Source organism: Pteronotus mesoamericanus, unplaced genomic scaffold (genome assembly GCF_021234165.1).
Source record: "Pteronotus mesoamericanus isolate MK-2021 breed Mesoamerican mustached bat unplaced genomic scaffold, CSHL_Meso_final scaffold_167, whole genome shotgun sequence".
Classification (NCBI taxonomy): Eukaryota; Metazoa; Chordata; class Mammalia; order Chiroptera; family Mormoopidae; genus Pteronotus; species Pteronotus mesoamericanus.
The window spans coordinates 39,615,114-39,627,499 of NW_026555308.1; the positions used below are offsets into that span (position 1 = coordinate 39,615,114).

Consider the following 12,386-nt stretch of genomic DNA (forward strand, 5'->3'; position numbering starts at 1 on the left):
CAGTCTATTTTCTGTATCTATGAGCTTGTTTCTATTTTATTTTTGTTTTTTGGATTCCACGTTAAAGTAAAATCATAGTGTTTGTCTTCACCGTATGACTTAGTTCACTTGGCATAATGTTCTCTAGGTCCATCCATGCTGTAATAAAAGGTAAGATTTCACTTGTTTTTATGGCTGAGTACTATTCCATTGTGTATATGTACCCAGAGAAATCTTTATATGCACACAAAGAGACATACAGGATGACATTCTTTCAGCGTTATTTGTAATTAGAAAAAAAGAAAAAGGAATCTGACCCAAGTATCCATTATAGGCTATACAGGTTGTGGAATATAAGGAGGTTAGACGATTGTAATGAAATAAAATAAACCAAGTAGAAAAGTTGCCTAATGATATCCACATATATTTATATAAAAACCAAAACTACACATTTTATTTCCTGTGGCTATATATAACATCTATATACATTCACAGAAAAAAGGTCTAGATGAAAGCTAACAACTGTTACTTCTAGGGAAGATATTGAGATTGAAGATCATTGTCAAAAATAGACTTTTCTCAGATGTCTTTACAAGTAAAATGTCATATATTTGCAGTTTGAATTTTAAAAAGCAGCATGCAAAAACTGATACATTTTAAGAAAAAATACACAATTCCTTTGTATTTCTTTCCCTCTCCCTCTTGATGGCAAACACATAGGTAAGGTTCTGGAAAATTACCTAAAAATGAGGCTGTATCTAAATATAACAGTACCTCCAATAAAAACAATATTCAACTTCTGTATTATCACTTAAAAGAGAGAAAAAATTCAGTTCAATTTGTAAAAACAATTTGTTTAGTGCTCTTATTACTTTCAGTCTCTTTATAATTTTCACATGGTACATGGTTGCATATTGGAATTTGGTTACATTTTTAGACTACAGTATTTGGGGCAAAGGAAAATAGTTTCTCAGATTAGAACTTAAGTCATTATTAACATTTTGGTCAGTGCCTCTGTTTGTAGACATTCCTAAAAAATGAAACAGTACAAAACCAGAAGTCAGTGGCTTATTCCTTTACCAGTTTACTAATTCTACCTTATACATTAAACCAAAACACAACACTGAAAACAACTTGTGAGGACTGTTCCTTCTGGAGGTTATTCTGTAAAACCTTATCCTAATGAGAATACTGGCATTCAGATACAACCAGGTGAATTTCATGAATAACACTACTTCTGAGTAAATACACTAAACATTGTTTTTAGAGCTATGCTTTTGAGAATTGCTTATTTTTAATTCATATTGCTGCAGTTTTGCAACAGGGAAAGAAAACAATGATGAGAAAAGAGGAAATGCCAGGGCTGTCTGGTTTCACAATGGTGATGGAGGAAAGTATACTCAGCAATTTCTTGCCAAATAAAAATGTCATCAGTAAGGAACAAAAACCTTTGAAGGATATTCTCAATGAATTCGGAATTTCCATCTATCCTGAACGTCTGTTCAACTGTCTCCTGTAGCAATTTGCCTCTCACATTCCTAATTTAGAAGGGCTACAATGCTTAGTTTGTTCCTTAGATTCCACATGAGCAAAATCACATGATGTTTGTCTTTCTCTGACTGGCTTATGTCATTTAACATTAATGTTCTCGAGGTCCATGAATTCTGTCCCAAAAGGTTAAAATTTTCTTTTTTTACTGCTGAACATTATTCCATTGTGTAAATGTCCCATAGTTTTTCTATCCACTCATCTACTGGGCTGCTTCATATCTTGGTGATTGTAAATAACACTTCAATGAACATAGGGGTGTTTATGTTCTTTTGAATTAGTGTTTTGGGCTTCTTTGGATAAATTCCCAGAAGTGGAATTGCTGAGTTGTAAGGCAGTTCCATTTTTAATTTTTTGAGGTAATTCCATACGGCTTTCCATAGCAGCTGCAGCAATTTCATTCCCACCAACAGTGCAAAAGGGTCCCCCTTTCTCCACAGAGCATGCTGACAGCTTGGGGGTGGGAGTGTGTTAGGAGGCGGAAGGATTGGCAAAAACGAAAACGGATTCATGGACATGGACAACAGTGTGGTGATTGTGGGAAGGGAAGGGGAGAAAGAGGGGGATAGATGGTGATGGAAAAAATACAATAAACATAAATTTTTAAAAAAGGCTACAATGGAGATAGCACAAGGGCAGGGTTAGAAAATCTGAGGCTGACTGTAGTGGCTTACAAGAGTGCTGCACGATGGCTGACTCCCCTCCCAGCTCTACAGGTCAATGAAGACCATGTTCAGCAAAGGCCACCAAGAAAGGAAACACCTTTTTACTTCATATCACAAAGGTGCTTTAACTATGTTATATATCTGTTTTATCTTTAGCATAATTAAGCAATATTTTACATGAAACATCCAGCATCTTATATGCAACAAATATTCAAAAAACATGAGCTGATAACAATTAAAAAAAAAGCCATACATATATAACTGATGTGAAGAGGCTCAGAAAATAAATCATGTAAGTAGGTTCTTTAAGTCTTTAAAACAAAAGGCTGGTGTAATTTTATTTCAAGAAAGTATTTTTCTTTTAAGTGGAAAATGAGAGACTAGTCAGTAGTGCTAGCATTTATTTTCTTTCACAAAGAAACCTGAAAAAAAAAGAGTTATACTGAACTCATTAAATATAAAAATCTTTGATTTATAAAAGTACTTAAATTTATTTTTATAACAAAGCACTTTTTATATAATTTAGAACACACATGCTTTGATTGAAGAGTGACTGTAAATGAATCCAGTTTTCTTCCACCTGTGATGACAACTTTGTCATTTCTTCTACAAGTTTTGGCTCTGATGGTAGCATTTTAAGGTGTAACTGAAAAAGAAAAAGATAAACATTTAATTTAAGAAAATTAAAATTGTGTTTATTCTGGATTCAACCTTCCTACCAAGGAACATCAGAAGATATCATTATGAATATTTTTTTCTTAAATGTAGTTTATTACCATATCCCATTTTACTCTTCTCCATCAAACTTTTCTTACTATGAATTCCTTTATAGTTCTGTCACTCTCTTAGCGGAAGAGAAGTGGTCATTACTGTCTTTCATTTAGGCGAAGTTCTGAAATAGATCCAGAAACAAGGACACAGTTCTAACACCAAGTCCCAATTTCTATGCTTCTTTAAGTTTCTCTTTTCATTGTAACCCACTGGTAATCTTTGCTTTATTCTCTAAAGACTTAAGTAACTTTATATTCATAAACTTGATAAATTTGGGAAAGAATGCAGAAACAATTAGTGGCATTTCTATTTTTTCATCCCACATGCTACCATCTAAATATCTACTTTTTAAATAATTTTAAATAATCAGCCCTGGCTAGTGTCGCTCAGGTGGTTCGAGCACTGTCCCATAAACCAAAGCGTCATGGGTTTGAGTCCCGGTCGGGACACATGCCTAGATTGTGGGTTCAGTTCAGTCACCAGTTGAAGAATGTACAAAATGGATAAATGTTTCTCACATCAATGTTTCTCTTCCTCTCTCTCCCTTCCTCTATCTCTAAAATCAATAAGCATGTCCTTGGGTGAGGATGAAAAAAAAATCAGATCAAGTGAAAAGATTTTATACATTAATGATAGATGAATCATATCTGTTATCATTGAAAATTAGCATCATGTACCTTCTTCACTACATTATACTGCTGAATAAGCATGAGTTCTCCATTATATTAGTCATAAAAGCAACTCTGTTACTGCCAAATCACTTGAAACTCCTTCAACCAAGATGGAAGTAAATATTTTGATTTCAGCAGTAGGAAAAACCAAACAAAACAGAAATATAAAACCTGACTTTCTTTTCATGATCACAGGAAAGTAGCCAAAATGTAACTACTTAAAAAGTTAATAGCTTAGTATAATGAATCACATAAATGACATAGAAGAGTCTGAGTTGAGTCAATATTGTACTAAGTAAAAAACAAAAACCAAAACAAAAACTACAAAGCTGCACACACAGTCTAGCTGTCCAATGCGGTTGTCACTGGGCATAGCTGACTGTTTAAATTTAGTTAAATTACTATAAAATAAAAAATTCAGTTTCTAAGTCACAGTAGCCACATGAGACAAATGGTTGCCATGTGGGACAGTATTCCAAAGACAGAATATTTCCATCTTTGCAGAAAGCCCTAACAGACATTACTCTAGAGGAAGGCAAACTGGAAAGTATTGTCTTATATTAGACTTACCTTTAGAAACAATGCTAGGTATGCCTGGGCCAACTCAAAGTCACGCTTTGTGTCTAACATGATTCCTATCATTTTTAAGAAACTCTGCATAACTTCCACAGACCCGCCACAGTCAGGAGACAAGCTTCGCAGCTCTGTTTCAATTCCTGATGGGCCTAATTCTTTCAGAAGGTTAAGAGGAGCTTCATCTGTATTAAGTTTTAAAAATAATCCAGTTATTACCTATGATCAGTTCAGTTAGGAAATTACAGTTTTTATTTCATATCCCAAGCAAAAATAAATAAAAAATAAATATATATGTGTATGAATATAAAATCTCACAGGAAATTCTTTCTGTGGGTTCATTTTTTCCTGTTAAGTGGAATAACACCCAAATTAAATAAAACCAGTGTAAATGATGACAGTAATACAATAAAAAGTACTAAAAGCACTAATTTTTTTGCATTTTCAGTAATTTAAGGTTTTCCTGCTGTTAAGGCTATTAAAGAAAATCTAATTAATGTCTAGCAACAGACACTTTAAGATGCTCACAAATAAATCAGAACAAATCTAAATATAAGAAGGCTATAAAATGTACATATCAAATTATCAATACCAGGTACAAATGGAAATAGAATGAGGTGGGGGAATTTATTTAACCTTCTTTTTTACCGTTAAAAAATTATAAAAGTAGCATATCCTCATTAAGAAACACTAAGTAACAGTACAGAAATATGAGGAGAAAGACGCCACCTTATTCTTACCCATCCCAAATCTACTCCTTTTCTAGAAATAAAACACTCATTCCACATGTATCCTATAAATACATATGCTATGCAGTTAGAACTATTTTAATGTGAGGCATCTGATGTTACAACGGGAATGAATATGCTTTAGTTTTTTAAAAAAGAACACTCCAATGACAAAAGACTAATAAATTTTATTTTCTGTCCTTCAGTGTATACTAAACACTACTGCTTTCTTTCTTCTTTGGCCACTGGCCCCCACCCCCATATACAAAACAAGTTAGTCCTTTTATGATCCCGCTCTCTTTCAGTCATCTACAATGGCCCATCGGTGCTATTCTCTAACTTTGTCAGTGTGGATTCAAGTGACTTTTGGTGCAAAAACAAAAGCACTTGGATGAGGAGACAAGAGAATACATCAAACAAGAGAGTGACTGTGATTTTGTTAATTGCTTAAAGTTCTTATTGTTTATTGTTACTAGCTATAGACTACAGCTTTCAAAATTTAAATCTATTATTAACAAACTCAATTTTAAAATTATCTTTTTATGAGATAATTTGGGAATATCTAAAATCACCAAAAACAACAAAAGTCTCTGCTATATTTCCAAATGTACTGCAAACTGTTTCTGTCAATAAAAACAAAAAACAAACATTTGAAAATAAAAAGCAAAAAAACCCCCTGATTTTCTATACAGAAAGTATAAAAGATTTTCAAGATTATTCTAATATCAGTATCATCTGAGTTTAGTGTCACTCATTTAATATAGCAAAAACAAATTAATATAACAAAGAGCTAAAATTACTTCAGAATAAAGCCAAGATTTCGATCTTTTTAGTTTTTACCATCTTTCAGCTACAAAGAAATATGCTAATATTTCCTTAAATTTCTCTTCATATAAAATAAAATAAGGTGAAGATACTTGGTAACATATTTTATAATTTAACTTACATTTATTATTTACCAGTCCTTCTTCAAGTTTCAAGCAGAAATCTGATTTTTGAGCCAAAATTCCAAGATTTACCACTTTAGACTTAAACAGAAAAAATGCACATTATTCAAAGAATGCAAGTATAGCCAAAACAATGTATAGTATAATTAAAAGCTATCATTAATTTACTTTATATGTGTAAAAACTGTGTCTTGGTAAAAAACTATAAATGTATAATACAAAACACAACCCCCATATACTTAGAATGCCCCAAGTTGTATTTTACCTGTTGGGGATCATTATTTTGTTCAGGTACAGCGAATCTGGGTATAAGGCCAGGAACTGTTGGTATAAAAAATGGTGCTGATTTGGGTACTTTGGGTGGTTCCTTTGGTTTATTCTTTTTCTGATTAAGAGAAAATGAGAAAAGTAAAGACTAGCAAGTAATTATCTTGCCCACAGTTTCTAATATTTAATTCCCAATCAATTTTAAAACAAAGTCCAAAAAATAATAGAGGAATGAAAAATTTTCAGATTAGAATGGTAAAATAAAATTCCATTGATCAGTATCACAGTTATCTTTAAAATGGGCTTTCCTAGGCAAACCTCCAGGACCCTTGCTGACAAAGGAGAGGAAAAACGGGGTTCAGGAGAAGCCCTAAGACAAACATTTCATTTTTCTGAAATATGAATATTTAGGTGAAGAAATAATCAAGCACTTTTGAACTTCTTGAATATTAAAATACAGCTTTTTAACAAACTGGGCTAGAAAGCAAATTTACATAAATGTCCAACAGTTTCTTAAATTTCTTTTCTCCAAAGAAATTCGGAGCCAGTGGTAAACTGTCATTAGAAGTAATTAGGTGAAATTGTTTTTTTTGTGAAGCTTATCTCTAATTCTTCTATTCTGTTGAAATTCTTTTTCCCGTAGTACATTGTGTTTTTAAGAAGCAGAGAGCAATACTGCTTGTTTATAAAATGTTTTAAGTGTTAGTAAAATACAATCAGGAAAATCACCATTAGATTTCCCACTGACAGGGTTTTGCTACATATCACTATCTCAGGACCATTTCATGAAGAGCCTTTCTACAATAAATTGTCTGATAAAGGAGTCTCACAATTTCACCTTACACTATTCCTGTTCCATTCCTTAGGAGCTATGTAATCCTAGAGATTGCTTTTTGAAAGAAAGCCAGGGATGTTTGTGGCCTCATGGAGGAACAGGATAAAAGAAAGTTACTACCTGAAAACAGGTACTGCTAAATTACAGTGTAAACACAGCCCTTCTTTGGGACAGTAGAGACTAATAAGAATCCCAATTACTTTTTGAACTCACTGTTTTGGAGTTAGTAGGGAGACAGTTCCTGAGTTGAAGTAAAAATAAAAACAGGCTTTGGAGGCGTGCATAGCACTATAGAAATTACCAGTCTCCTAAGGCAAACCAAAAGTGGAAAAGTTTCCCACAAACAAATATAAACATTTTAGCTTTTTTCATTCAGTAGGAAATAAAAATATTAGCGATGTAAGGATCTCTCATAAAATTATTCACTCAGTTTTCTATGTAAGTTTTTATGCAGAACAAACTATACCTTAGCAAGGAAAAGGAGTATTTCAAAAACTTAGCTCAATTAATTAGGCATTATTCTGATTGTTCCCTCACACTCACCTACTTATACTTTTTCATGCATTGCTTTTAAAGATATTTCATTGAATACTCCCTTAGACTGAAACATCAGACAACATGACGCAGAGACTTCACAACTATGCTCCTAGACAACATACCTTTATGATGACGCCCAATCTCTCAAAAAGTGAGCAAGTAAAATGAAACATGTTTAACTTCTGTGAGGAACATTAACATGTGAAAACTTCTCTTTTCTTACCAAAGACAGTCATATATTTTTGGGTACTACATTATTACTTACAAAAGTACTTACCACTTTGTCATAGTTATCTATGTCAGCGACCCTTACACTTTTTTTATGGCAGTGCACCATGTGACAGCACACACAGAACATCTAGAGAATGTGTATATCTAACCAAATCAAGTTTCACAAAGCAACACTTAGCACTGTAAGAGGATCATCTTTGAAATTTTCTACTCTTGTTTAGTCCCTTCAATTGTTTTTGCTACTCACCAAATGAGGGGTCATGACACTCACTTTGAAAACACTAATTTATGCTATTGTCCATTTTTCATGTAAAATTGTAATTTCCTCAAGTACAAAGGGGCAAGATTGTTTTTTTTTCAATGCTGTTGTCACAGGAAGTTACCTAATACCCACCTGGTTCTTTTTAACTTACATGTTTACGTCAGCAAGCTCTAAACACTTTCTTATAGCAGACAGAGCAGAGTATGGAACGATAAAGGGTAACTGAAGCATAATTTTCAAAAGACCAGTGAAAGTCTTTCCATCTCCAAATGACTAGCAATAGATATTACACATTATGGTCGCAACATTTGTTTTTAAAGAAGTTAAAGTATTTTATAGACTGGATTTAAAATAGTCAATTTCTAATAGCTCTGTAGTTGCAGGCTATACTCTTGCTATGTTCAAAGGTCTGCTGAGTGCTCTCAAAGTTAATATATATATAAAAAGAGAATCATTCTATAATCACACTGCATTAAACAGGATTCAACTAAATGGCATTCTCTTTATTACCCTAGGTATTAACTGCTCTCTCTAAAGCCCTCAAAGTAGAAACAGCTATCTCGACTAAAGCAAATGCTTCTGGAATGTGTCTTTAGGGGCAAATATTAAGTGTACTATAGTATTACCTTAATAACATCAAGATTAAGAAGGTTTTTCCACCGTGATTCAGGAAGTTGTGACAGAGTCACCAACTGCTCATTCAACTGTTCTGGGGAATCATATTCTATCATTTCATCGCTTTGTTCTATGGTTTCTTCTGATAATTCTACATCTTAAAACAAAAATTTTCAGGTTAAAAAAATAACATAGAACATTTTTATTATGCAAAAGCAATTTAATTCATTCCAAATCCATTAGTATTTCATAACATGTTTACTCAATGTAGACTTGTAAACTTTATTTATTTCATTTCCTCATCTTCTCATATTAACTACAACTTCTATCACTAGACCCAAAACACTTGTCCACTGGCATACTATTAGATATCTTATCAATGCCATATCAATCATATTTTTGTAAAAATTCATAAGGTCATTCAAAATATTTCTCTTCAGTTAAAATTCAAACTTTGGTTGAATGCAATTAACTTTGCCTTCAGTAGCAATACCCCCCATGTTAGGTTTATGACATTACACTTCAAAAATTATTTTACTATTCTGTGATTACCTTGGGTTTGACAAGTACCAGGAAGCATCACTACTGAAGGAACATAATCTGTGGGAAGTGGCCGTAATGAAACAACTGAATACAGGGAAATATTGGACCTGAGAAATTAGAACATAAGATATATTTTAAAACTTATAAATATATTTTGGAAAAATTCAATTATTGGTAAAAAAAAAACAAACAAAAAACAAAAAACAAAATCTCCTATTACACTACAATCTTGAATTTGGCTACAGATTCCAATCACAAGTTTAAAAAAAATCTCAAAAATAAATAGTTATTAATTTGAAAATGCCTAATTCATGTCATAGATGTTATTACATACACATTATTTATGTAGTACAAAAAAGTATTTATTTGAGATCAGTACTAGATAATAAATACTTTTATAAAATAATTTAACCTCCATATATTTATATTGTCTTGACAACTCTCAACCTTTATTTATGGAAACGACTAACTGAAGGAAGGTTGAACTCAGAGATTTAAGTCAGAGAGAGAATAAGATAACTGGATTCTTGAGGTCATAATGTCATAGATTTTCCTTTCCTTAGAGTGGTCCTCTAAGTAGCTGTGTTTCTGCTACTTTGACCCTGCACCATGACCCTGGATAACTAATCAAGATGCAGCTTCCTGTCCCAAAGTGAGTTAGTCAGATTCTGTTATTAACTGAATGGAAAATAAAAATTTGGAATATCAGGTTCTGAATTCTATTAGTAGTGGTACTATATGCTCCTGCTGCTGAGGTCCCAGAGATGCTATTTTTCTCTTGTCTTGATTGTTCAAGCCTCACAGATTCCAGAAGATACTCCATTTTGCTTGTTACGGTGGCCAGAGTTTATTTCTGTTGTATACTGAATTTACTTTTGTATCCTAAGAATTTAATTATAAAATTTTATAGTTTGAAAAAGAGATCATTTTTTTCTCTTCCTCAATAATAACAGCTAAAAGAATTAGACATCTGTACTGAGGATGTAGCCAAAAAATTTTCCTAGGCCTAGATGATGAACCATTTACCTTGGAGTCAGATTTTGCCACAGTGGAGTTGGAAGGTTACCGTATGAGTATCATTACATAATTATGAAGAGCTATGAAACCAGAATGATCTTAGTAAGCATCTTGCCCACACTGATATCCTATTTTATAGATGAAGTGTCTGGATTTGGGAAGTGATGAGCTAAGATCATAAAGTGATATGGGGGTACTTGCAGGAGGGAGGCCAGGACCTGGCTGGGGACTCTCTTTTTCTAACATTTTAAAATTCACTTATTCTTTCTGCAAACAAAAGCTAAATATGATAACATGTAAAAATCAATTGTGTGATTTAGAATGTATACTTGAATAAAGGAATCTGAACCATGGATGTCTGACAATATCATCTTCCAGAACTCCTTACCCCCAACAAAACTGTATGAGAGAACTTACCACAGATAAATTCCAAGGTGGTCCACGTGGGAAGTGGCCAAAAAGTCTCCAGTAGGGGACATAGTAACATTGAGAGGAGCTGAGTCCAACAAAAAGCTGTCTATAAGGCTATAAAATGATCAGGATGTTAAAAGTATTTAAACTCTATGAAAACATTTAATTCATAGAATAAGTTGTTGTTAAAAGATTATAAGAGATGCAAAAAATTTTTGTTTTTTAAAAATCACCAACACCAGTAAGTAATCAATAACAAAGAGCTTTGTCAACAAAGTTACTATGTGAAAATAATCTATCTTAATGAGAATGATGCAGAACATCAAGTCAGAGAAAGTTTCAGCAGGAAGAATATAGGAGAAAATACTCTTTTTCTGGGATGTCATTTTAGTAGACTGACTTGGGTACAATTCTGAAGATGTCACATATTTAATATTTCTGATTTTCACTATTTTCTCTTGTATTTTTGTTATCTCTGTGGAAATAATATAAGACTTAGGCAACAGGAGAAATTAAAATAAAATGGCTGCAAATAATAAGAGAATATTAATGAAAAAAACTTGAGCAATTCTGTTTTTCATACAGGTAACCATGCTACACATGATTAATATAAAAGAATTCAGACTACAGAGCATAGCCATCAAGCAACATATAAAACCTAGTCTCACAGCTTTAAAAGTTGGAGGGTTTGAAAGGCTGGGGAAGAATGGAGAGCGATTAACACCCAGGTAGGAGACTCAGAATAGCCTTCTCAGAGAACAAAGTATTAGAGATGAACCTTCCCAATGAATTTCAATGGATGGTGATGGTAGAGAAAGTATATCGTGGCTACAGGAAGTGTGGAGGGCAAGGTGAAGGAAAACACAACTGGGTCTAGTGAAGGGTGCAGTTTGACACATTGCTTAAGGCAACATGTAGGGCCTTGACTACCGAACAGCTGAGTTTATTTTTATTTTTAATTAATGAAAAGTCAAAAAAGGCTTTTGAGCAGAGAGTGGTGTAATCTTCACTTTCATAAAAAGAATCTGCCATCAGGATGTAGAGTATATCTGAACAGGAAGAATAGCAAAATTACAGTAGTATCATCTAACAGGCTCTAAAGATCTGAACTAGAATGGTGACAGTAGGAAGTGACAGTGAATTTAAGGAGCAAAGAAAGATCTCTTGCAAAGGAAGCTTCTTAGGTCGGCTAAGTGTGAATACTTTGTATACTTTTAAGAGCAGTATATAGGCTTTAATCACAGCTGTTTTAAAAAAACTGTTCACTGAAACCAGTCCATTCTCCATGGGAAGGCACAACAAAATGAACAAAGTTCAGAATCTACATTAAATAAAACATCTCAGGGAAAACAGTAAAAGCAGTTAGCAGGTTTTTTTTAGTATTCCATGCTAGCAAGTTTCCTAAACTCTTGAGTCTACTAATTTAAATCCTGAGAACCCTGTAAGGCAGATCTATCTTTACTATATAGATCAGAAAAATGAGGCCCAGTTATAAGACTTAAAAGCTTGCTCAAGGTAGAAAGCTGAGCCAAGACTGTCACCCAAGCACTCTGCACTTTTAATCACTATAAACTCAGTAGGAACACTGCTGAAACTAAAAGTATACAAGGCAGCTCAACAGCACATTTAGACACAGGGGATTCAAGAGCAGGTCAAATGTAAATGAAGACCCTCCAGTGGAGACAATTAAGTGACTTGTCCATAATAAAATCTGTCTTAATTTATTCAGAGTGTGATTATAATGTAAGCCTTAAATAATGAATGCAAGACAGGAAGACAAGACTCA

General features: G+C 33.3%; 1 protein-coding gene across 1 annotated transcript in view; it reads right to left on the reverse strand.

Moving 5' to 3' along the window:
- Positions 1 to 2,496: 2,496 nt before the first annotated feature.
- The window catches only part of WDR36 (WD repeat domain 36), a 38,409-nt gene continuing 28,519 nt past the window's right edge, over positions 2,497 to 12,386 (reverse strand). The window contains exons 17-23 of the mRNA XM_054589980.1: positions 10,607 to 10,714; positions 9,182 to 9,279; positions 8,641 to 8,786; positions 6,148 to 6,267; positions 5,882 to 5,963; positions 4,205 to 4,392; positions 2,497 to 2,838 (exon numbers count right to left, since the gene is read on the reverse strand). Coding sequence (XP_054445955.1) covers positions 2,689 to 2,838; positions 4,205 to 4,392; positions 5,882 to 5,963; positions 6,148 to 6,267; positions 8,641 to 8,786; positions 9,182 to 9,279; positions 10,607 to 10,714 — 892 coding nt within the window. The 3' untranslated portion in view covers positions 2,497 to 2,688. The remainder of the gene's footprint in view (positions 2,839 to 4,204; positions 4,393 to 5,881; positions 5,964 to 6,147; positions 6,268 to 8,640; positions 8,787 to 9,181; positions 9,280 to 10,606; positions 10,715 to 12,386) is intronic.